The sequence below is a fragment of the Vitis vinifera genome, chromosome 6 (genome assembly GCF_030704535.1).
Source record: "Vitis vinifera cultivar Pinot Noir 40024 chromosome 6, ASM3070453v1".
NCBI classification, from domain to species: domain Eukaryota; kingdom Viridiplantae; phylum Streptophyta; class Magnoliopsida; order Vitales; family Vitaceae; genus Vitis; species Vitis vinifera.
In genome coordinates this window covers 881812-906512 of record NC_081810.1, presented here as the reverse complement: position 1 = coordinate 906512, position 24701 = coordinate 881812, and the positions used below count along the sequence as shown (strand labels likewise).

Below are 24701 nucleotides of genomic sequence, written 5' to 3'. Positions count from 1 at the left end.
TCTCTTTACATCAATTGTTTCCTATTTTAAAAAATAATTTTTTTTTGATATTTTCAAAAACAAAATTTTTGAAAACTCAAATGTAAAAGGATGTGTACTTTTATAAAGGCACTGTGTACTGTTTTCAAATCCAAAAATACCTCAAAAAACACCCTCTTTTGAAAATAAATTCTCCAAAACTGTTTTCAATACATGTTTTTCAAGTTGAAAAATTGTTTTCCATTATAAAGAATATAAAATTGATTTTAAGGACAGTTTCCAAAGAGATCCTAAAACACAAGGCATTACCCATTTTCATGTTTTACTTGTATTTTCTCTACCAATTCAAATTAAAAAATTGCAAGTAGTTCACCTATAACATCACCTAATTTTGATTCAAAAAATAAAAATGAACACAAAAATTTCTATTTCAAGCTGTTGTTCCCTGTAGTTACCATCAGATAAGCCCTAGCCATTATGTTGCAGACAGTTAGCAGTTGTCTTAATCATAAGCAAACCTTCTGGAGCTGGTAACAACCTCAGAAATCAGAAGGCAGGCTGTCAGTGAATTACTACTCCCACAAGTTCAGAACAATTTTGAAAGCTAGATCCATCATTTTTTCTTTGATCTCTTGTAAATTTAGTCTCATTTTCCAAATTTCTATGCATTAGTTCCTACTCTGTGAATCTTATACTCTATTAGCGGGGGGAAAACACACACATCTGTTGAAGAACCATGCCTACAAAATCCCTTCAATAATGGTGCCAAGCCACCATACAGTTAGCATACAAAAAACCAAAGAGATTTCCACAAAGAAATTATCATTAGATGTATAGGCATAGCAGATCCCATTCACGCAACACAAATTTCCCATGGTGGTGAAAGGAGGACGAGCCATGAGCTTGAAGACTTCCTATCAATATTGGAAGCTCTAGCATCCATTCATCAGAATTACCTAGCAAATCGCAGGGTCCACTCTGTGGCTACTTCATCATGTTTAGATCTGTCAGCCAAGTACAAGTGGGCAATGCCAGGAACAAGAGCGTTATCTGCAATGATGAGATATCTATACATTTAGAGAGGATAAATTTGGAGGAAACAAAGGTGGGGATAGGCATATCACATTTTTAACTTAAAACCTACTTAATTACCCAACACATTCGACACAAAATCAGCATAATTTAATGTTTTCTGATGTTGTGTGTCTGAAGAAAGTGTTCCATCAGAAACCCCATTTTTAAGGTTCTTTGGATTTAAAATATGCGATTGACACGATCCTTTTCAAATTCCAATTAAGACCCAGAGCAACTGACAGCTATGCTTCACCTTCTCTTCTTCAACCAGGAACAGGGAACACGGTTGGAAAGAGGAACAGACCAACAAAAAACACATCCCTGAAATAACGTAATGGTGTACACAAACGCTTAACACCCCCTCCCACCCCATCCACCAAAAAGGGAAAAAGAAAACGTGTATACTCAAAAGAAAATGAAATGACTTACAAGGGTCAGGCTTTGTAAAAATTGATCTAATTGCAAGTAGCACATTAGAGATGGTTAGGGCTGGACTCCAACTGTCCTTCAAGATATCCACACTTAGATTGCCAGCAGAATCAACATTGCAGTGGTAGATTCGAGTTTTAAATACTACCTGCAAACCTGAAATGTAATTAAATATTTGAAGGAATAGACAATAAACAGTATTAGGCAAATTATGCAATATCGCCGGTGTTACAGATAAGACTATAAGACTAGCAAGAAATGGCCTCTTTGAAGAGGCAATGTTGATAGTTGCAGTATTAAGATACCAGAAACTCTCTAGGCAAGAGGTATAGTTAACATCTGAGTTGGGATAGGTTGCACCTAGAATATACTAGGATGGTTCTGACAATGGACCATATCATTATCCCAATCAAAACCAACTTCAAAAGTCCACGAATTTCATTGTCAATATCAAATAAGGATATGAACTTGAATGGCCTTCAATAAAATCTAGTCAGACATAGAAGTGATGCTAATTTTACACATAGTATTATATTAACAATTAATAGTGGGAGATTTGATTGCTGTAGTACTTTGCTGAATTCTTATGGTATGGTAGGCAAAAACTAAAAAAGGCACTGTACGATAATGCCCAATTATTTCGTGATGCCAGGAAAACTGTTCATATATTTCCAATGATGATGATGATGTGAGTATACCTTTGGAGGTTTGAATGGATAGTCAGATGGAAAGGTGATGTCAAGAAAAAATATACCACCTTCATAGGGCGTTCCTGCAAATTTGGACATAAATAAGCCTGTTAGTTTTTTCCCCCCAAATAATTGATCCAAAAGTGGTGTAAAGCCAAAGGAAAAACTATCAAAGTAAAAAGGTTCTAAAGCTTTCATGCAATTACACACTGCACAAATTGCCCTTAACATTGGGGACAACCAAAGTATATTACACAACCAAAACTAAAATAAAAATTAAAATCGAAGCAAAATTACAAGGCAAAGTGAATGTTTAGCCATCAATCCTGTTTTGTATCAGAGTCACATTTTATACTAGAGTTCAGCATATTTATAAGCTCTCAGCAGGATTAAAAGGGTTAAAGAAAAAGCCAACTTAGCTGATGCATTTAATGCACAAACAAATTTGTTAGTCCTATTAGAAACATGTAAATGCTGAGACTAAAAAATTTGAAAGAATCCCAGAAACCTTTAGACATTCTCTTTAAATTATATCCACTTTCAAATTTTTGTAAACTTGTTAATCTTCTATACAAAACTCCCAGCTTTTACACAATACATAGAAGATACCAGAAGTTTTGATGACCAAATTTCGATAATTTAACCAATGGTTTACGTTTAGGAAAAGCAAAATATGAGAGCTTGAAATGTAGAGTTCACAATCACACAGCACTAAAAGAAATACCACAACAGAAAAACACAATACAGAACAAGTAATCAAAGACAGGAGACCCAGTACCTCAGACTCCCCAAGTTCTAAAGAGGAGCCAGTAACTTTTAAACTGGAGTTCCATTTGGATGCGGAATAGAGATAGAAATTGGGAAAAAGAAGTATACTAAAACCTCATATTTTATTTCATTTTGGTTGCAGAGAAATCAGAAAATTATATAATAAAATCAACCTTCTATCCACTTCTTAGAAACCAAACAGACAGATAAACAAGTTGAACATAATACTCAGCAGAAATAGAACCCAATCATTAGTTTGAGCACAAACAAAAGAACCTTCCTTTTCCTAAGTCTCTGAAAGCCAAACAGACCATTAAACCCAATACTCACAGAAAGAGAACCCAAATCAAAATTCTGAGCATAACCAAAGAAATTTCAATTTCCTTTTCATTTTCCAAAGTTTCACAAAAACCAAGCAGACCCTTATGCAATTCCAATATTAAACAACTAATTAACCCAAAACCTGAAACCAATACTCACAATATGATTACCCAAATCAGAACTATGAACATAAATTCTAAACCTAAGAATACTCGCTTTCCTTTTTTTTTTCTATTTCTAAGTTTCTTGACATCCAAACCGACCCTTAAGTAAAGTTCAACCCATTGCTCATAGAAAGAGAACCCAAAATGCATAAACCCAAGAACCCTATTTTCCTCCACCTTTTCCTAAGTTCCTCAGAAACTAAACAGACCTTTAAGCATGCTCAACCCAATAGTCAAAGAGAACCCAAATTCCACAGACCCAGAGCCCTCATTTTCCTCTCCTTTTTACTAAGTTTCTCAGAAACCAAACAGATTCTTAAGCAAGTTTAACCCAATACTCCCAGAACCAAAATCAAAACTCTGAGCATAAACCCAAGAACCCTCATTTTTCCCTTTTTCCTTTTCCCAATTATTCTCTCGAAAACAAACAGACCACCATGCAAATTAAGGCAACGAGTCCAAAAAAAAAGAGGGACCTGAAGGGCCAATGAGGGTGGAGACCCAGTGATAGAGATTGTCACCCTTGGGACCAGCGGAGCAGTCATCAGGAGGATCCGCGTTGAGCTCCATCATCTCCTTCTGAATCCTCTTCCCTGATGCTGAAACTGAAGTGGTGGAAGGCCAACATCTTCCTCCACCTCCACTACCACTTCCTCCTACTCCCGACACACTTGAGTTCATGCTCATTCCTCTACTGGCAAAGAGACTTGGGGAAGAAAAGAGTGGTTCAGAAGGTTAAGAAGCCAGAGCGGCAGAGAGGCCAAACGACGTCGTTTTACAAGGATATTGGTTTACTAGATAATGCAAAATATTTGGTACAAATTTTTTTTTTTTGTAGGTATTCAGATGAAATTCATGTTATACAAATTATTTTAAAAACTATCTAATTAATTATATATGTTAACACGAATTTGATCTAAAACCAATTATATTCAACCCAAACCGAAAAAAGTATACGAGGTTTTTGGCAAATCATATCAAATATCAAACTTTATCACCCCCTGAACTATCACATCGTGTATTTAAATTTTGTCACCAAACCTAGCCGGATCAGGCTAGGGTCACGACTGACTTAGACGCAAACTCAACCGGGCTCCGGATTAGAATTCTCAGGCAGGCTCGGATTAGGCTTTGGACCGACGGGTGCACTAGAAAAAAAAAAATTAAATTTTCTCATTAGAAAAGATAAGAAAAATAAGCTCCAGTTACTGTTCATGAGTACAAATCAAGGTGGAACCACCAACACAAAGAAAACAGAGGTGGTTAAGGAAAAAGGAGACTCAAAATCCAAACTAGACTCATAAAAAACAGAATGATGAATACATTAATACAAAGATATTTCAACCAATGTTGGATTGCTTGACTTCTGCATTTCCCTTGTGACTTCACTGCACTGCAATACTGCAATCTTCTGACCCGAAAAAATAAGCTCACATTTCAATCTCAAATCATGGGCTCTCTCTGCCTATACTGATGGGGGTTCCTGCAAAATTGGGTGGATGAGGTTACAGTGAGATCAGTATGAGGAGCATTGCTGGGATCAGAACCCCAAGTCTGGGAACTTGCAGGGTTGGACTCCTGCTGGAGAGGCTTTCAGGCGCGAATGCTGAGGAAGGAGAGGTTCCTCCACTGGAGCTTGAATTAGAACTGCTTCAAAATGTAACACGTTTTAGAGTCCCAAGCCAGGAAAAAAAAAAACAAAAAACCATGTGTTTTTTTCTTTGTTTGATTGAGAATAAGCTAGATGAAGATGGATTACTGACCTTCCTGAAAAGATACAAGATCCATAACCTGCCAAAGGGTATACACCAATACAGAGATTAGGTGGCAATGAAAAGAATGTAAGGGAAAAGGGAAAAGGTAAGGGAAAGAATAGACAGAAAAAAAGAAAAAAAAAAATGCACAAAAAACCTATTATGAATCCAGGAATGAAAGATTGGACAGTTTGATTTTCCATCCAGATATTCTTTTTTTTTGTTTTCCTCCCTTTCTCATATACCTATTTTTGTTTGTGAATTTTCAGAATAACTGTGAAACATTTCTGAAAACAACAGCCATCCTTTACCAGAAGAGGTGCACCAGTGCTTCCAGTGGAGAAGAGTTCATGTACCTCACAGTCTACACTTCAAGTTTCAAAGCAACTTTGTGTAAGAATGATTTATAACGGGCAATAAGGACAGTGGAAAAGCTCTTTGCTCAAAAGGCTAGGAGATTACTGTTGAGGTGCAAAGTGCAAAGGATCTAGAGTTGGTGCCCATCAATAAGTTGGAAACACTTCATAAGAATCTGAAAGGAAGAGTTGTTGGGATTGGTAGAACCATTTCAACTAAAGGTAATATCTCATAGGAATCAACTGTTCAAATGGAAGCCAATGATCTACAATAGAAGAGTTCCCTCTCTTTCCTCATCCAACTGTGATGATAGGCATTTGCAAAAGTCATCGACCGGGGAGAGTAGTTTTGAATATAATACTATACCATAAATGTGGCAGTGGAAGAACTATAGCACAGTCAGCAATCAGGAATTTGTACTCATACATCAAATTTGTATACATTTTTAGCATTAAAAGCAGGTTATGCTGCTTAGTGGCATTTTTCCATAGGAGAATGAGTCTTGCCTCAAAATTCTTCTAAGAAAACTTCAAATTGTTTTGTCTTTTTAAAGCCATGGTAATATGTGTTAAAATGGATCCCTTTCCAAAGGAATCCTTAGATTTTTGACAATTTGTCAAATAACCTGACATTGATTATCTCCTCGCAATGATCAGAAAGAACAAAAATCTATGTCTGACACATTTTCTTATAAAACTGAGCATGAAATTAAAGCAAAAGAAATTAATGGGTGAATCCAAAGACAAACAATGGGTTCAATATACAACAATGAAAGGAGGTTACAGGAACTTACTGGGATCAGCTGTGGTTGTCGTAGCTGTACCCCTAAAGTCACAGGTACCACCACCACTACGCATCTTCTGATAATAATCGTTGTAGGCATAAGAAGCATGGTTCTGGTAGGTATTTGGGGAATAACATGGCTGTCCTTCTTGAATGGCCGTGCAGTTAACCTGACTTTGCCCACAAGCCCAGTTGAGCCCTTTTTCCAAATCATCAGAATCTGCACCTTCTTTTGCAACACAGAAAACTGTGGAAGAATTCCCTGTCGCTTGCAGTGAAGTACTCCAGCTTAGAGGGTAAACAGCAGTCCCATTGGTTAAAAACACACCCCAGTTTCTCTCTGAAACTGGTCCAGATCTCTTGTCTTCATTGAGCAACTCATAAATGTATGTGTTAATGGGAATATCTGGCTGACTAGGTGGACCTGAATTATTTAGAACCCGCCGAATCAAATTACTATTGAAGGTTTCAGCATTTTCCACAGTGGCATCTGGTTCATTGGCTCCACCAAGCCATGGCCAGCCAGATTCTGTCACAACAACTGGGACCACTGAAAAATTGAAAGCTTGTACAGAATAATAGGCAGCATCCACCATAGCATCAAGCATACTTTCATAGTGGAAAAGAGTGTTTGGGTCAACAATCTGCTTGACTGAGGGTAATGATCGGAAAAGGGCATAATCAATTGGGAAAATCCCATCTCCATTGGTGTATCCATAATAAGGATAGGCATTCAACATAAAATAGGAATTTGTGTTCTTTAAAAACTGAAGCATCTGATAAATCGTAGAGTTCCATGTTGAATTGAAGGTGGCAGTGGAAGGAGGGAAAGGCCTAGGAATTATATCCAAGGATTGTGGAGCTGAAACTTTTATCTGAAAATTTAGGTTTGACGCAACTAGGGCTTTATGGAGGTAATTCATGGCAGGAACCAAAACAGGGGCAGCATGAGGGATTGAAGTAAGAACCTCACTGCCAACAGCAATGGCTGTTATATTGGTTGAAGGCACATATGCTGCAACATTTCTATTAATCCAGGTGGCCGCTGTCGATGGAGATTGTCCGATTCCTAGGACTTCCTCATTGGTGACACCAACTACAACTTCAATCCCAGTGTTTGCAAGGGCATTTAACATGTGAGCATCAGCATCGTAAAGCCGCACATGTGTAATTTGATGGGCTTTAAGAATTCCAACCAAAACTGAAGCTGATGGTAGGTTGGAAACATCAGTACCAATGTTTACCCCCACAAATGCACCTACAAGTCCAAGAATGTGATTCAGTAACAATTTGAAAGAAAAGTAATGCTATGTTGTTGTGATGAATCATATCTCCATGTTCCAGTAAAGAATTGAGATAATATTGCTGCAAGATGCATAGCAGATATTTTTAAAGACTGGCATTTCCTCTAGTTCCTACCAGAGTTTGTGCCTCCTGTGAATGCCTAAGCAGAATGTTAAAGCCGTAATGGGCTCAATTTATTATGCAATAACAATCCAAAACTGCAAACATAGACTATATAGTATTCCAACGAAGCACCCACGAATACAGCTTAAACTACAAATTTAAAGTGTGAAGAAAGATCGCCAGTGACTATCTGAATGACTAAACAAATACCAGCTAACGAACCGAACCCCCACCAATAACTAAGATTGTTCGGGGTTGGATAATCTATCAAATGCTGATTCAGTGTGGAGGATATAGGTTGTTTAAGAAGAGAGAATCATTGGTTCCTTATAGTCATTTCTCTTTTCTATCGTGACAACTCTTGTTCCCCCACCTTTTTAGTGTTCTGGGGCCCTACTTACTAAATTATAATTATAGATTTATAGATATATAGATATATATATAATTATATAGATAATCTAATTTTATATCTAAGAGTACCCCTTCTTCCACCTCCGAAGGATGGAGGGGGTATACAGCGAAAGAAGCGTCGAAGGGGTCATCCTGGGTTACTGAAGAGTCGTCCAACTGCTCGGTGACCGAATCAGAGAGGTTTTTACCGCTTTCTCTTCTCTCCAGCACTCTCGGACTGATCATCTTGCTGCAACAAAGCAAGCTTAGGAATGAATCTAATGGAAATTTATTAGGTCTCTGTCTGCTTGGAAGATTCTTCTTTCCTCTTCGGTGAAAGAGGGCAAAGGTGTGTGGGAGAAAGAATGATAAAAGGAGAGAATCTTTCGTCCACCAAGTGGGACAGAGTGCGACCCCTAAGCAATGTTCAGTTCTCGCTCAGGGGTCCATATCATCTGAAAACTTTTCCTGTTCCATTAGCATAGCTAAATTTGAATAGGATGAAAAGTGCTTTGATAGAAAACTACAAACAGAACGCAACAACAACAACAACTTGGGTTCCATTAAACATGCACCTTTATTCTCTTGTTGGAAGCCCAAGGCCAAGGAATAAAAATAACATTAGAAGGAAAAAAAACAAAAAGAAAAAGAAATGACAACATTGAACCTCACTGCAAACAAGCATGGAATCATAGCATGACAACCAATTTAAATATAGTTTCTAAATGAAATGAAGGTTCAAATGTTTACTATAAAGAAACTCCCTTTGAAATCTCCAAAAGACAACACTTGTATCATTCCACAAAGAATGTAGTTGGCATTAGGAACAACTAACAATTAATTCAAATTTAAAAATGGTTTATTGTTTACATTTTTGTAACAGAAAGAACTTAAGAACCCTTCAAAGACAATAATGAGCATCAATGAATAGGATTTTGAAGCATACCATTATCGATCATTGTTAACAATCACATTTCTTTTACAGTTATGAATAAATACATTCCCAAAATTGTAAATTTACAGATATTGTATAAATTGACAGTGGGACGTGCAAGAGAATTGTTAGCGGAATGGTACAGAATCAAGGAGCAAGCACACAAACGTGACTTGGCCAAAATAAAACATCTAAGTGCTTTAAGGTGAAGACTAGTTAATTTTTCCAAGATAATTCCAACCCAAAGACTCAAAATTTCTGAAGCAGATTCAGCCCATCACTCAATTGGCAGCTTTGACTATCCCTTGACTGTAGACAAATATGAATAGTAGCAAAAAAGGCCAGATCCAGTTCACTAGATTACCTAATGCATTGCAAAACATGCCAACTAAGAGCAAAAGCACAATTGCAAGCCATTTTTCAGGCATCATCTGATCCAAGAAAAACTTCAACTGGGGCCTTCCCTCCTATGCCTTCAACACTTAGGTGGATAAGAAACTGTGAAAAGTTCATCCAGAACATGCAAAATGAAACAAGATACTGTTAGCTAAAGGCAAACTCCAATCAAAACTGAGAATGTGAGTGAGAGAAACTCAAAAAATATGAACTAGAACCATAAATTTCCTGTATCAATGGTATTTTACATTTTGTAGGAGACAGAAAATACAAAATAACTTGTAAACCACCAAATAGCATAGCTTCTCAGACATGTGTAAATAGAAGCACCCATAAAAGCATTTCAAGAAGAAGACGTGCATAGCAGAAATAAAATCAGTTACATTTAAAGAAAAGACTCCACCAAGCAGTAGTACACCTTCATATCCATCAACAGGCAGGTCCAGTTTCTTCTTCAAAAAACATATCGCCCTTCCTCAGACCATATCTTCCTCTTAATTAAGTATTTCCTCTTTTCTATTTCGTGACAAAAACACCAATCGAAACCACACACCCTACCCCCAAAACCCAAAGGAAAATATAAAAGGCTTGTTGTTGAACTAAACAGAGGGAATCAAGGTCAAAAGTAATTTAGTTCTATATCTCTAATTATCGTTCAACATATCGAGGCTACTTTTCAATTAAAGATAAAACTAAAAGAAAAGAAGAAAAGAGCGAGATGGATAAACCTAGTGGACAACTGCAGGCAACAGCATCCAGTAGGTAACTTTCAGAACCAAAGAAATAGAATAATAAAATAATTGATTTGTCTAAGAAAAGAAACCCTAGGGTGAAGACTGGATACACCAAGGCCAGATGAAAAAGATAACAATGATGACAAAAAAAAAATCATGAAGAATAGAATGAAACCTCCATGGGGCACTTCATATTAAAGCAGTCAAAGATAAAATCAAGCAGGGTTGAGGTTCAACAGGCTGGAGATATTAGCAAATGGAGGACAAAGCATGACATTTTAGCAATGACAAGGAACATAAGGTTAATTGTAACAATTCACAGAGAGAGACACAGCACAAATGGTAAGAAGACTACTAAGGCTTTATCTTGCTCAACCCTTTTCAGATGAATGAATTCCATTGATTTAATCAATAGACTGGATATGACTATAAATAATTGAAATGCGGAACATTAAAGAATTGAGCTGCAAGTTCAATTCATGGTAGTGTGAAGTTCAATTCATGACAGTCTGAAGTGTTCAACTGAACATGGACCCTCAAACAATTCAGCTGCTTTCCAGCATATTAGATATAACTCAAATTGAAAACCAACCTTACCCAAATTGATTTCAGTATTTAATAAAGTATTTTATAGAAAACAATAACACAATGTAAGCCAAGAAATTTGTTAGAAGTAGTTCAATAAACCATAAGAAGAAATTCACACTCAGAACGCTAAAACTCTTGAAAAGGTAGCATTACATCTCTTCAATGTTTACCAGCATTAAAGCAAATTTCACCATATAATGTACAAAGTTAAAGCTCAGTTTAACTCATCCAAACGGCCACGTAGCAGAACCCTCACCATAAAGCAACATAACTAAGCCCCTAAGGAACAAAAGTTAATGAGTAAAAATACAGAAACTCAGCACGAGAAAGCTTAATCAGCAAACCCAAGACGAAACCAGAGGCTAAAACCCCAAAAAGAGTAAGTAACAAAGTACCCAGATACCAAAACTCCAAAAAATACTAAACAACAAACAACCCGGATGTCAAAACCCTAAGAAAACCCAAATAACAAAATACCCAGATGAAGAAATCAAGAAAAATAGTGAAAAGAGAAATGTACCTGATCCAACTAGCTCAGCTGAAGAGACCCAGAAGTCTACCCTGTAAGAACCATCCACAACATTAACAAAACCCTAACTCAGTAGATGCCTATTTCACACATACAATCCACTGTACAGAGCAAATACTCCCAGAGAATCTTAAAAGTTTGCAAAACCCCAAAAAGCCAGTCCTTTTTTATACAAGGAACCAGAACAGTCCAACATACTTCTAGACCTATTTATTTCCTTTTATTTAATATAGGATCCTCTTAAAACCATGCCCCACCAACCCAACGGACAAAAATAAAAATTAAAAAGAATGAAAACAAATTCCTCTCTGGAAAGAAACCTCCTGCAATTTTGTTTTTTGGGTTGTCCTTTTTTTTTTCATATTTTCATTTAGAAGATTAAAATACATGTATTTTCTGGATTTCGTATAAAATCAAAGTTAATGCTGTGTAATTAATGATTTAAAATACACGTATTCTCTGGATTCCGTATAAATTCAATGTTAATGCTGTGTAATTAATGTATTATCTTTTGCAAAAGGGGAAGAACCATACAAAAGAATCAAGCCCTTCTGTGAATTTTCCCTCCAAAAGTCATATGTCTTTCCAGCTTCAAAAAGAGTTGAAAAGTCATGAAAGGAACAGGTTTGAGGTGTGAAATCATGAATTAGAAAAGGGTTTTATCCAAATCCAGCGGAGGTGGTGAAAGACTTTTGTTGATTGTGATCATGATGGTTGATGTGAGGCACACTGTGGGCTGGGCTTGTTCGTAGTGGGCTTTGTTGGGCTAAAGAGTGTCGATCTTGAGGGCCCACATTGGAATGTGAGCCCTAAGCAGACAAAATAGCATGTTGGAAGTTGGGATTCTGAGGCTCTTGGTCTGTTTGGAAAGCAGTCCCATTATAGCTCTTGGTCTATTTTTGACTTATTTTGGCTCCATTTTATGAGAACTTTTTGTTTTGGGCTTCATACATTAACTTTTAACGGGAAGTGTAGAACTTTAATCTTCTTTATCATTTGAAAATTTCTCCCAAACAGTTCTATAATGTGGGTCATTTTATTTCTAAATGTATTTAGGGTTTCATATAAAGGGTTAGCGGAATATCGACAAACAAGTGCCCATCTTGTTTTTATTTGATCCATTCATTCTTCTTTTAGGTCTAGTGATACTTAAAAGAGAATCAAATTCAATCTTAAAACCAGATTGAAAGGGACAATGTGGAGAAGATGTCATTTCTAAATGGCAATTTGGATAGGAGGAATGACTAATGAGATGGGTATGAAGTAGGGATGATGGAGGACCTCTTATCGGATTTTATGCACATAAGACGAGTGATTTTCTTTCCCTTTCACAGGTTGCAACCTTTCTTTCATTTCCTCTATGTATTGAAAGGTGAAAGAGATCGGTTGAAGGTGAAGGGGAATGATAATGGGTAGGGCTAAAAGACGCAATTTGGAGCCAAAAGGGGTGTGACAGGTCACTCTGCAAAAAAGTCAACATAAAAAGAATAGTAAAGTAAAAGTCCCCATCAAAAGAATTGACAAGTGAAATTAAAAAATGGCACTGACGCCATATCCAATTCCAAAAGTCTCAAATAGATTTATGAAGTCCATGATTAAATTTGGACCATTCAATAAAGATAAGAAAAAATGGAACTTGTCACAAAGATGTTTGATTCCTTTAAATAAAAGAAAAAAAAATTAAAAAAAGTAGCCTATACAACAATAAAAGGATTACAAATTACAAAATAAGAGAGCTTTTCATCTATTGATGAGTGATCATCACTTTTCTGTTCGATATCAACAAAGGTACTTTTAGGAACATTTTTTATGTTAAATTAGTTCAATCCTCGTAAGCTTTGTATGGAATCTAAAGTAAACAATCTCAATACCGGTCATTACCACAATCATTTCTAGGAAAGCCAATATCATTTTCTACTAGTTCAATGAGTCTGAGATCCATCTCTCACAGTTGGTATAACCTTGGGCCTTGGCACATATGAAGATGCCATGTTCTTCATACTTTCTCAATGGTAACCTGTTTGGAAAGCAAGAAAATTGGCGATAGCACCCACAAATTTTTCTAGGGTCAGTCAATATGTTCATATTACTTTCTGAGTACTGGAATTCTTCTAAGCACAGTAGACCACAACCACCAAGACCAAAGTAAAACTAAACTGCAAATGAAGTCTCTCTCTAATATTAGTAACACTACAATTGTTTTGAGTTCTCACTCACTGGGAGACCTATCTCTCACTGCTTCTCGTGGGTAATCTTCAGGATCTGGGCTACGGCTTTGGAGCCTGCTCGGACTTTCACCCCTTATTGGGCTCTGGCTGCGGCTCCTAGAACCATTGTAGGGTGGTGAACGGGTGTACGACCTCCTCCTACCATCAGGCGTGTATGACCTATCTCGACTGTACCTCCTATCTTGTGGGGAAACAGACCTGGCACAAGCATAACACCCACCGCATATAAACAAATAAGAAAAACAGAGCAATAAATCTAGGAAGCTGATAAGCTAATAAATAAAGTGCTTAAATACATTGTATTTTTTTCACATCATTTTATAGAAGGCCAGAGTCAAGATAACAGCAGTGGTAGTAGAGAAATATAACATAGCATTATAAAGCGATCTTAGTTTCATAAGCAACCTTCAATGTATCCCTCCTCAATAAAACATTGCTTATGCGCCAAAGCCTAAACAATTGCTTATACATCTAGGTGTTATTTCACACTAGAACCCATTTCCTGAGAATCACACTTTGGTATATAAATGCTGGGTTTTATCAGGTCATAAAGGAGAAAATTGGATCTGTAATCACTTTTCAACACGTCTTGTGGGCAGAAAAAATTGGGTTCTGTTACCATGAGAAAATCCATCTTGTGGGAACAATAGTTCGGTAGAAGTGTAATTTAATACATACCTTGAGTACTGTCGCCGCTTAGGTGAAGGGGAATAATAATCACGTCCACGGGACGGAGATCTTGCGTGCCGTGGCGGTGGGGATCGGGAATAACGAAGGGGAGACCTTCTTCGATCATAAAATCGACCCCTGCAATAGTACAGAAATTTTAGTAGTTTGAATAAAATAGAACACGGTTAATGCTTGTTAAGGGGGGAGGATCGTGCTGCTTCCACTCAAATCAAAAGCTGATAATCATCCTCTTATTTTGACATAATTTCAAAGGGCATCAATCTCGTTCAATACAGTTGAATGTATATGTTAGCATGATAAGTCACTACCTATACACTGTAAATGAATCCATCAAATCTCAGCATAGAAAAATTTCTATTTGGTAATCAATCAGCAGCATTTGCTTTATAGGAGGTACTAGATTCATCCAACACCAACAGAGTGATATTGTAAATCAATGACAAGGAATAAATTGCTGGACATCAAACAAATTCATTCTGTATCCATTGAACAAGGGTTTTTAGTTGCACTTGTAAGATCATTTAGAATTCAATCAAATGCCATCATCTCAGTTTTAAAATATATTATTTATGGGAATGCTTTTGTAATTACCTAGTTTTGCTCTATCAAAATTCCAACTTAAAATATGGAGAACCAAGTGGAATAATCATTGGATATAAAAAAACCCTACGGGAAACCCCCCCACCCCAATATGCTCTGAATCGCCCTGAGTTCATAGAAACTCCCACTGTTCTCCCAGAACCCTGATAGAAATTGCTGGACATTAATATAGTCATAAAAATTAAATTCCAACCCAATAAATAATTAAAGCAAGAAAAATGAGATTCTAAGGGCTACAAGCATCTCTGTAAAAATAAACAAGGAATGTGTAAAGAAAATTATACCAATTAATTTCATCAGGCAATATGCATCTCAATAAAAAACAAGTAATGCTTAAGGAAGATGCTGCCAAGTAACATCAAGTCATGGCAACAGCCACCAAACAAAACATGAACTTTACCTTCCACGCTCTCTTGCCCTCATATCAGAAGGTTTCTTCCTATTCTCCTCCGCAAATACAACAGTCAACTCCCGGCCATGAAGAATCTGACCATCCATTTGATATTTAGCTTCTGCAGCATCAGCAGGGTCCACATATTGGACAAAACCAAAGCCCCTCGGTTCCCTGAAGAAGGGAAAGCAATACAATTACAATAAGGCTACATAAAAAGACAAGACTTTCGATTAAGCCCACGCCATAAGCCGTTTCTTAATAAATTTGTCAAAGTAACCCCCAGTAATATGGAAGGCCATGATAAGCACAAAAACCAAGCACTTGGCTGCTGACCTTGCAAGTGTCAGTTTTAAGATGACTTGAAATTCTTCAAGACTTCAACATCTTCACAATGTATTCAAACCCAACTTCCTTGAAATCTTCACTACCACTAACATCATCTTCAACAGAACTCTAATTACTTGATTGATGTCTTCAAAACTTTAATTTCACTGTTAAATTTCAACAACTTAATGATGAAAAAAGCACCCAACTTATGATAATAGAAGAGTAGACCAGGAAGAGAAGGAAGGGAAACATACAGCCTGTTTTGTCAAGTTTCAAAAAATGCATTCTTCAAATTGTTAGAATTTTCCAAACACTTGAGGATGAAAACAAGTAGAAACTTCCAACAGATTTTCAATTTTTTTTCTAGTCTTGTTTGTTCTTAAGCAAAGTGATGGAAATAAAAAAAAAATGTCTAAAACATTATGATGTGTTGTAAAATGAGCAACATAAAAAAAATTCAAAAAACTTTACAAAGGATTCTCCACATCAATTCTAATTTTTTGTTTACAAAAAGGGGGAGAAAGAACATAATCAAACAGGCACTTAATTTCTTGAAATGCACTGCAAACTCAATGAACTATGAAATTTAATTTAAAAAAAAAAAAACAAAATAGTAAGCCAAAATACAAGTCCTGTTGCAAAAAAAGTTATGCAAGGGATTCATAGTCAGCTGACATGTGCTCACCCAGTATAATAATCCCTGGGCAAGTAAATATCCTTAAGAGGACCAAACTGCCCAAATGGCCTTCGAAGGTCTTCACCCCTGCATAACACCAGTTGAAATTGTAAGGCATACTAAATTGATCGAGATATTTAATTAAATAACTGGAACGAAATCACAGTATATCTAGAGAGATGACTATCTGTTTCAGAATATTGCCTATTAATGCAGCACATCACCAACAATCTAATGGAAGGTTCAATTTTTATACACACAAAAAATAAATAAAAAAATAAAAGAAACATGAGCACCAAGCATAAAGATAAGAAAATTTTCCACAATAATTCAAGGAAGCCAACAATGTAATCAAAACAAAATAAAAAATTATGTATGCCAAATACCATCATACATATTTCTCAAGCACCTGATAAATTACCAAGAACAAAGTTACCAAGAACAAAGTGTTTTATATGTTTTGTTAATCACCTGGTCATAGGGCCCGTTACCGCACCTTATAACTATTAAGAGTAAATTTTTACACTTTTTAATGTAACAATCCCATTTTCAAGGATTTGCATGAATCAAATAAAAGTGATAACTGGAAAAGGTTTTACATGAGGAAGTTACTACAATGTCAAAACACTTCCCATCATTAAATGAATCTGATACTTAAAAAAACGTGTGGTTATTATTCAAATGCTAGAAAGCAACAAATAAGTGAGGCTGGTAAGTGGGTTCCCTGAGAGGGTGTCAGAGGTGATGCAACAAAAAGGTTATAGAGGCAACTGTAGTTGACTGGTCATTGGAGCACCTTATGGCCTTGTAATCCTTGTAATTGATCACAAAATGGAGATCAGAGTGGTTGCATGGAAATTCTGCAGCCAGCTGATGCGTTGGAAGCAGTTGCTCTTTCAGTCCTTTAATCAATATAAATACAGGGGATGAGGTAGAGATTAATCAAGTGTTAGCAATAGATTAGGTTCTCCTATATTTTGCTGACTGAAGAGGAAACAGTTTGTGAGAGATTGGGTAACTTTACATTGGGATGAATAAGAATTAAGAATTCTAATTGTTTGTATTTAAATCAACCACATAAAACATCTCACATAAATCCATCTTGAGATCTAACAAATCCTTATAACCTTGTCTAAACTTTTCCAAACAGTGAATCCATTTCAAAGAAAGCATGCAAACCATGGGTTGAACTTTTAACCTCTAAAATACATCTTCAATATTTTAAAAAGAAATTCATGGATGGATGATGGAAAAACCATTAAACAAGATTTTAATAAAATCTAAATCCAATATGGTTAATGAATATGCATGCCGATTCTTAGAAGCATGCAAAAATAGGCAAAATGGGAGTGTAAGACAGAGAGATGCGTAGACGAGATTAAATGGTAGATGATAATGAGAACAATTATGCTTTGAAAGGATGTCAGAATAATGCCATAGAAGAACCAAAAACAAAGAAAAAAGTTACAATGTTGTAATAGTAAATTCCCATTAAATTTGAAAACATCAAACAACAGTGAATAACAGTTTAATTAACATCAAACGATGACCAGTAGCAAACTTTTTTCAAAAGAAAAAAGGACAAAAGAGAACTAACCTGCAATCATGACGAAGGTTGCGAACTAGAAGACTAGTCGGGAGATCTCTAGCACTACCACGACCACCATAACGGCCTCTTGGGCTAGGGCTCCGCCCCCTTCGGCCATAGCCCCTTGGTGGCGAGGGACTGTAACTCCTTCCCCTCATTTCGACCCGAATTTCTTGACTCCTGCCAAAACAAAGCAACAACATAGAAATAAAGTAAACGCCAAGCAAATTCCCACAAAGAAAACATGGCCAAATTGACAGAATTTCACCGTTTCGAAACAAAATTCACAACTAATATGTAAAATAAAACGAATAATTACAATTTGATATTAATAACATAATACATTAATAATCTGCTCAGCATAAGATTTCAAAGACAATTTTCCTAGAACAAAGAAAAATCTAAATTGAAAAAACCAAACTGAACCGCAATCAAGATACTATTGTTCAGTAAACATCAATTTTTTTTCGAGTTCTTTCCAAGAATCGCATCTCCAATTGACAAAAAAAAAAAAAAAAAAAGCACTACTGCAAAAAACCTCGTCTATTTTACGGTTCTTGGGGGAAAAAAAAAAACCAAAAAAGCCCTAATTGATACAATATGCATATCGAGAGAAAGAGAAAAACCTGGAGAGTGAAGCGGCAGAGACAGTGGATGTGGACTGGAAGCAAAATTGAGCCGGAGAGAGAGAGGCTGTAACCAACGGCGGTGATGAGAAAGTTAGGGTTAGGGTTCGGACGAGGGGACAGACGCATATATAGAGAGTGAGAGGGGGTCACAGTCCTAGGGTTACTGTAGTCGGTGAATTCACTCGCACGTGTTGCACGTGCGTGCTATTACCTTTTATTTATCCTTTTATTATTTTTATTTTTATTTATTTTTATTTTACTATTTTCTAATTTTAGTTTTTCATGTTTTTAGAAATTAAATTAAATTTAATGTTGAAATATAAAAAATAGTTTTCTATTTTAAAAAACAAAAATAAAATAAAATAAAATAAAATAAATTATTTAAAAGTTTTTTTAATTAATATAAATTATTTTTAAATTTATATTTCATTAAAACTTAAAAAAAAATATTTATATAAATTTCAAAATTTTAAAATAATTAAAAATAAGAGAATTATTAGAATCCTACCTAAACTAAAAAAATTTAAAATTATAAAAATATTGTGATTATTAAAAAAATATTTAAATAATTACAAATTTATTTAAAATCATGACATATTCCTCATAAATCAATTAATGTCAAGTAATAATAAAAGTCATGAAGTAATAAAAGAAATTGTAAAAATAATTAGGATAAATGATGAAAAAAAAGATAAAATAAAAACATAAATTTAAAAATTAATTAATTATTTTCATTCATTACTTAAAATTATTTTTGACTTTAAATCATACTATTAAATTATTTTATCAAACATTCTTAATTAACTTAATAAATTAAATTAAGTTATTAAGTTAGGTGGTGTTTGTTTTTTTACTTAATTATAAATAGAACCTTAATGCTTAATAGTGTTAAATATTAGGTTGTTTGTTTTTGTAATATTTTATTTCTATTAAGTATTAAAAAGTAAAAAAAACCAATATGTTATTTTTTCTATTTAGAAAAAGTTACATATTTTGGTTTTTTTTATTTAGTAAAAAGTTTATAATAAGTCATGAAAAAGTAGAAAAACAAACAACCTAAATTCTAAAACTAAATTGCTTTTAGTAAAAAGTCAAAAAAACAAACACCACCTTAGTTTATTAAACACTTAAATAAGTTGAAGTCTTTAAATTATTAAATTTATATCATATTATAAAATTTACATAAAACGATATCATTAAATTCAGATTCAAAGTATTTAGAAATATCACAAAATTAGTATATAAAATCATAGATACTTTATAATTATGATATAAAAAAATATATTACAGGGTCTTATTCAACTCATGCATTACCAAATCAGCTTCACTTCCCGAACAGGCTCTTAGACTCAAGTACACAATGGCAAGTTGGGCCGAGGGAGGTCCGTTGGGCCGACACCATATCTTTCAAGAGAAGCTGCATTTTAGGGCAGTATTCGTTTTTTTTTTTTCTTTGAATAAATTTTCTTTCGATTTCCAGCATTTATCGGCAGCCAAACGGTACATATCAGAAGAGCCGGATCATGATTTTGAGAAATCATTCGTTAGGCATGGAGGAACAGTTCATACTCAGAGTTCCGCCTTCTATTGCCGAGCGAATCGAGCGCCTGTTGAACGAAAACTCTTCTTCTTCCGAGGATAAATCGTTGGATTTGTCTTTCTCTGGTGAGAATGGGATCTATTTTTTCGTTTTTGAAGTACTTTCGTGCTTTCCAAAAGTGAAATTTGCGTTGTTTCAGGATAATTCCGAGAGAAAAGTTGCTTTCAAAATGCTAATTAAAGAGTCTTTTTTTTTGCTTTATTTTCATTTAATTGAGCAATAATTGTGTTTTTCTTTGATAATCTATATTTTTCATTGAATCTTAGCATCTTTGAAGTAATTTTCTTATTTTTGAGAGCGAAAGTTCCATTCTTTGGCGATTAAAGGCAAGAAAAGTACGTTGAGAATGCAAACCAAGAAAATTCATGGTCCAAGTTTGTAAATTTCTCTTTTCTATCTCGTAAACCTTGAAGCGAATAATCTGTTGGTATGTGCGAGCTTTTAAGCCTAAGCTCTTCTAATTTTCTTTACGGGTGCAGTGGTCCAAATTGGAAACACGTTTTACACCTAGGACTGGTGAACAGTTCGGTAATTTAGTGATGAAAAGGAAGTGCTGAATCATTCGTTTAGGTTTCGTTTGGTTTGTGTTTGTTTTGTGGGGATGTGGGTGTCAACCGAATGTTGAGATTGATGGAATGATGTTTAGTAACTGCAATTTTTTCTTCTTAAACTTCATTGAAATCTGTGCTGGGTTACTTGGTGGATTTGAAATGGTCAGGGAAGGGTGTTGTTTCAAATGCAAAATGTTTTAATAGGAGGGTGTCCCTTTCTCCAACTTTTAGTTGCAAGTTAAGACATTTGACCTTTGGGGATCAATGTCGAATCCATCTTGCCAAATCCCCAAATCTAAATGCAACCTGGGAAATTTGGTTTCCCTTGGAATAAGTTGTAGGTTGTATAAATCGAAACAGAAAGGACTCAAGAAAGGGGTTGGGATAGATTGGATTTGAATCATGTCCCTAACAGTCAGGGTTGTGGACTTTAGGTCCCTCAATTGCCTTTTTGGAAGTCTCAAGCAAACACTAGTTGGTATGGCAACTAGAAGTGTGTAAAGTGATTGCTGAGGAAGGCACCCAATAGGAAATATTTTCTAAGTCTGGCAAGACTTCATGGGAGCTTGTGAAAGTTGGAAAAAAAGAAAGAAACAAGAATTCACAAAAAAAATTTAGGTCACTGAATAATTTAAATTCCCAACACGATTATTAGAAACAATAAAGCACCATGTTGCTGAATGTTTAGATTTGAATTGAAAGAATTGAGTACCAGAAATTGATACCTAATAATGAGTTATTCAAGCAAATTACTTGAGGCTTGGCTCAAGGCTGAAGGGTTCAGTTGGCAAAGGGGGTAGGTTTTTGGCTCAATTTCACGTAACAACAAAAAAAAAGGATCATTATCATTATCAATAAGGAAAGAAAAAGAGATTTTGAGGAAAATATATTAGAGAAGTAGCATCTTAAGTTGGAGAATTTAAAATCCACCATGAAGAGCAAATGGTGAAGAAAAGTAATCTTTTTATTTTTATAATTGTCAGATGTTTACCAATTTTTTGTTGTCTAGCCTAAAAGTTTGGTGTACTTAAAAACTGTGAAATTTCTTATGTTGCAGAGGATGGGAGAAGTGGCACGTTTGTCATTGGCAACGACCATTTTCCTGCATCTCTTCTGGATCTTCCTTGTGTCCTGGAGTCATACAAAACTTATGACGATAGTGTGCTAATCAAAACTGCTGACATTGGTCAAGTAGAGTGCTGTTTGACATTATTTGACTTTTTTTTTTTTACAGTTAAGTGATTGCTTCATTACTAATGCAAGTTGTTATAACAGATGATTATGGTGCGAGAAGAAGGTGATACTGCTCCAGATGTGGTGGAGTATCGACATGGCCTCACTCCTCCAATGAGGGATGCCCGAAAGCGAAGATTTCGTCGGGAGCCAGACCTAAATGTATTACTAGTGTCTTGTTTTTTCACTTTGTTAATTGATGTGAAACTTTCTCCTTGATGCTATAGGACTACGAGGAGACACATTTAAGGCTATGTTTGGTTGGTAGGATAGGATAGGATATGCATATCCTAAGGACATAATATTCTAAATTAGCATATTTTATATTATGTTTATATTTAATTTGTGAAATAAATAAAAAATAATATGAAATATATATTATTTCCAATGTTTAAAATAAAAATTATATCACATTCCAATATTTTCTATTTTAAAAAATGAAATTTCTCTTATGTTTAACAATATTCATGATTAAAACATTTCATTTTACAAATAATTTTTTTTATATTATATTATTTAATATATGAAAATAATTTGTAAATATTATGATACATGAGATATGCATATCTCATATTTTAGTATGAGATTAACATATCCCATGTAGAAGGGATAAAAAAAGGGTGGATAATATATCCCACTACTTATCTTAGGTCATGTTTGGTTGGCCAGATATAGCATAGGATAGGATAAGAGAGGGGATATTATATCCTATCCTATGTTTGGTTGATGATAGAATAGGATAAATTATCATATCCTATGTTTAACCAAACATGGGATAAGATAAGTGGTGGGATATATTATCTATCTTTTTTTTTTATCCCTTCTACATGGAATATGTTAATCCCATATTAAGATATGAGAAATGCATATCTCATATATCATAATATTTACAAATTATTTTCATATATTAAATAACATAATATAAAAAAAAAATTATTTGTAAAATTTAAATATTTTAATCATGAATATTGTTAAACATAAGAGAAATTCTAGTCACATGACTTCAAATAACTTGTCATCAGTGCTAAATAATGTAAAGTATATGGTCAGTTGACATAAGATAGGATGTAGGCACACAGCCTTTCTCTTGACACCTTTTTCTTCATTTTTGTTGTGGGGGTTTGGGATTGTGTGTCTGTTTGTTCCTTCTGTATAGTCTGGGTCTTAATATTGGTTCTGGTTTTGTTACATGTTGCAGCCTGAGCTTGTGCGGCGTGTTGAGAGAGATTTATTAAACATCATGGCTGGTGGCACAGCTGAGAATGTGGATATCCTTGTTCTTTTAACTTCATTATTGTTACTTAACAAAAAAAGAAAAAAAGTTTAACTTTGTAAAGGGTTTCAGATTCATATGGCTGATTGGGATACTGTTTGAAATATGGCAGTGAGATTTTGTTGGCATCCAAAGAATTAAACATAGGGTGAAGAATAAATATCATCACAAATTTGCTATACTATTTGATTCATTTTCATGTTTTTCCTGATCTTCGACATTGTAGGATTACCAAGCCAGGGGATCTCACCTCAAGGCATAGGCCGATGGTGCATCATCTCAGTGAAAATTAGAAATGGATTAGAAAGTTATCCCTTTCTTATGAATGCTTGAACCATTTGTTATTGCCTTGATGTGACACCCTCTGATTGGTAAAATATGGAATGGAGGGGGAAGTGTGGAATTGAGTGCTGCTGCATATTTTGTATATTTGCATTTTTCCTTGACCAAGTAGTTCACATGTTGAAGTAGCTGAACAAGAGGAAGATGGTGACGAGCATGCTCGTAATGCAAGCAAGAAATCTGCACCAGCACCCATACCAAAACCTGATGTTCCTGAGGCTGGAGCCAATGCTGGGGAGCCTGACAGAAGTGAGTCTGATGAGTCTGATGATTCAATGTAATTTTACAAATCCTCATTCTGAGTTTAAACTATGTGTATATCACCGACCATAGTTTTTGTATTCATCTTTTATGTGGTGTTAATCCAAGACAGGAACCATTGCTAACTAGCTTGCTGAATAGGCTCCAAGTTAGTATGGGTTTAGTTTTTAGCTCCCTCCAGCTTTTGGTGGTTCTGTGTTTTGTTTATATTGGCGTCTTTTGTCATACTTATTTCTTAAGAAATCATAAATGAAGAGTAGCATATATCCATTCCAATGCCTAGTGGTGGTGTGGAAGTGTTTTGCAGCTTTTGCCCGTACTCTCCTTGAAACTTGTTTTTCATTCACATGCTGTTTGGTTACAGAGAAAAAATAAAAATAAAAACAGATGAGAAACTTTGGATAGTATAATAGATTGCAATTAGAGACACGTATAATTATAACTGTCTACTATATGTTGATTATAATTTTTCAGCAATCAAACGGTTATTAGGTTATACTGCTAGATCATGAAAACACCCATTGCCAAAAAATTTTGTTTGTGAACTAGAATTGAGTTGTTGGATATGCTGATTATTATGCATTCTTCTTTTCCCTATGTTTGGTTTTTTCCCTTGAAACAAATCAGGAACATGTCCATGGGCTTCACATTTAAGCAGCATTGGGCTTGAGTTTCCATTGTTTAGGTCTGTCCTGAGAGACTTCAACCTTGAATGACTGAAGGAGAAATCATACTTTAGAGACCAGAAACAAAGGAAAGCAACCTCAACTGACTAGAAACTAGAATAAACTAAACTCAATAAAATTAGAGACCAGAAACAAAGGAAAGAAATAGAGACTAAGGGGAGGGAATCCCAAAGACTATAGACGGGAGCTAGACTAAAGTACCTCCCTAAGAACGACCAGTGATGGAGTGGGGCTTGAGCTAGAGCCTGAGATGGGCCTCTCCAAAATCTGTAGAAGCAGACATGGATTCAATGCATTTAGCTTGCTAGTGTCATGTTCTCTGTTATT

At 35.2% G+C, this 24701-nt stretch overlaps 4 protein-coding genes across 9 annotated transcripts; 1 reads left to right on the top strand and 3 right to left on the bottom strand.

Annotated features, from left to right (window-relative positions):
• Positions 1–703: 703 nt before the first annotated feature.
• On the bottom strand, positions 704–4213 carry LOC104879594 (constitutive photomorphogenesis protein 10). 4 transcript variants are annotated; one of them, XM_019220740.2, is made up of 5 exons: positions 3946–4213; positions 2181–2254; positions 1483–1630; positions 1307–1374; positions 704–1029 (listed from the first exon to the last, which is right to left on the bottom strand). In XM_019220740.2, the coding sequence occupies exons 1-5, from the start codon at positions 4109–4111 to the stop codon at positions 964–966; spliced, it is 522 nt and encodes a 173-aa protein (XP_019076285.1). In that variant the 5' UTR covers positions 4112–4213; the 3' UTR covers positions 704–963. The 4 variants fall into 4 exon arrangements, with proteins under 4 accessions (XP_019076285.1, XP_019076284.1, XP_059593305.1 ...); XM_019220739.2 differs by having other exon boundaries at positions 3901–4205; XM_059737322.1 differs by lacking the exon at positions 1307–1374 and having other exon boundaries at positions 3946–4199.
• Positions 4214–4577: 364 nt separating this feature from the next.
• On the bottom strand, positions 4578–11520 carry LOC100255211 (glucan endo-1,3-beta-glucosidase 4). Of its 2 annotated transcripts, none has more exons than XM_019220738.2 (5): positions 11288–11520; positions 9414–9547; positions 6329–7576; positions 5188–5215; positions 4578–5074 (listed from the first exon to the last, which is right to left on the bottom strand). In XM_019220738.2, exons 2-5 carry the CDS (start codon positions 9478–9480, stop codon positions 4930–4932), a joined length of 1488 nt encoding a protein of 495 aa, XP_019076283.1. In that variant the 5' UTR covers positions 9481–9547; positions 11288–11520; the 3' UTR covers positions 4578–4929. The 2 variants fall into 2 exon arrangements, with proteins under 2 accessions (XP_019076283.1, XP_010651369.1); XM_010653067.3 differs by having other exon boundaries at positions 4578–5071; positions 11288–11508.
• A 1833-nt stretch (positions 11521–13353) lies between these two features.
• LOC100263951 (serine/arginine-rich SC35-like splicing factor SCL30A) lies at positions 13354–18601 on the bottom strand. Of its 2 annotated transcripts, XM_002285667.5 has the most exons (6): positions 18426–18601; positions 17809–17979; positions 16221–16298; positions 15215–15379; positions 14203–14331; positions 13354–13722 (listed from the first exon to the last, which is right to left on the bottom strand). In XM_002285667.5, exons 2-6 carry the CDS (start codon positions 17955–17957, stop codon positions 13506–13508), a joined length of 738 nt encoding a protein of 245 aa, XP_002285703.1. In that variant the 5' UTR covers positions 17958–17979; positions 18426–18601; the 3' UTR covers positions 13354–13505. The 2 variants fall into 2 exon arrangements, with proteins under 2 accessions (XP_002285703.1, XP_059593304.1); XM_059737321.1 differs by lacking the exon at positions 18426–18601 and having other exon boundaries at positions 17809–17982.
• A 1137-nt stretch (positions 18602–19738) lies between these two features.
• Positions 19739–23970, top strand: LOC100258782 (transcription initiation factor TFIID subunit 7). Its single transcript, XM_059737320.1, has 5 exons — positions 19739–20093; positions 21637–21770; positions 21855–21974; positions 23011–23082; positions 23547–23970. The coding sequence occupies exons 1-5, from the start codon at positions 19952–19954 to the stop codon at positions 23706–23708; spliced, it is 630 nt and encodes a 209-aa protein (XP_059593303.1). The 5' UTR covers positions 19739–19951; the 3' UTR covers positions 23709–23970.
• The last annotated feature ends 731 nt before the right edge of the window (positions 23971–24701 follow it).

Coding starts and splice junctions, on each gene's coding strand:
- LOC100258782 (XM_059737320.1), top strand. CDS start 19,952: ATGATTTTGAGAAATCATTCGTTAGGCATGGAGGAACAGTTCATACTC. Junction 20,094..21,636: donor GTTGGATTTGTCTTTCTCTG/GTGAGAATGGGA, acceptor CTTATGTTGCAG/AGGATGGGAGAAGTGGCACG. Junction 23,083..23,546: donor GCACAGCTGAGAATGTGGAT/ATCCTTGTTCTT, acceptor AGTAGTTCACAT/GTTGAAGTAGCTGAACAAGA.
- LOC100263951 (XM_002285667.5), bottom strand. CDS start 17,957: ATGAGGGGAAGGAGTTACAGTCCCTCGCCACCAAGGGGCTATGGCCGA. Junction 15,380..16,220: donor CCCAGGGATTATTATACTGG/GTGAGCACATGT, acceptor TCCCTTCTTCAG/GGAACCGAGGGGCTTTGGTT. Junction 13,723..14,202: donor AAGCGGCGACAGTACTCAAG/GTATGTATTAAA, acceptor TGCTTGTGCCAG/GTCTGTTTCCCCACAAGATA.
- LOC100255211 (XM_019220738.2), bottom strand. CDS start 9,480: ATGATGCCTGAAAAATGGCTTGCAATTGTGCTTTTGCTCTTAGTTGGC. Junction 7,577..9,413: donor CATGTTTTGCAATGCATTAG/GTAATCTAGTGA, acceptor TTGGACTTGTAG/GTGCATTTGTGGGGGTAAAC. Junction 5,075..5,187: donor TCTTGTATCTTTTCAGGAAG/GTCAGTAATCCA, acceptor TACATTTTGAAG/CAGTTCTAATTCAAGCTCCA.
- LOC104879594 (XM_019220739.2), bottom strand. CDS start 4,111: ATGAGCATGAACTCAAGTGTGTCGGGAGTAGGAGGAAGTGGTAGTGGA. Junction 2,255..3,900: donor CACCCTCATTGGCCCTTCAG/GTCCCTCTTTTT, acceptor CCAAATTTGCAG/GAACGCCCTATGAAGGTGGT. Junction 1,030..1,306: donor TCCTGGTTGAAGAAGAGAAG/GTGAAGCATAGC, acceptor TCATCATTGCAG/ATAACGCTCTTGTTCCTGGC.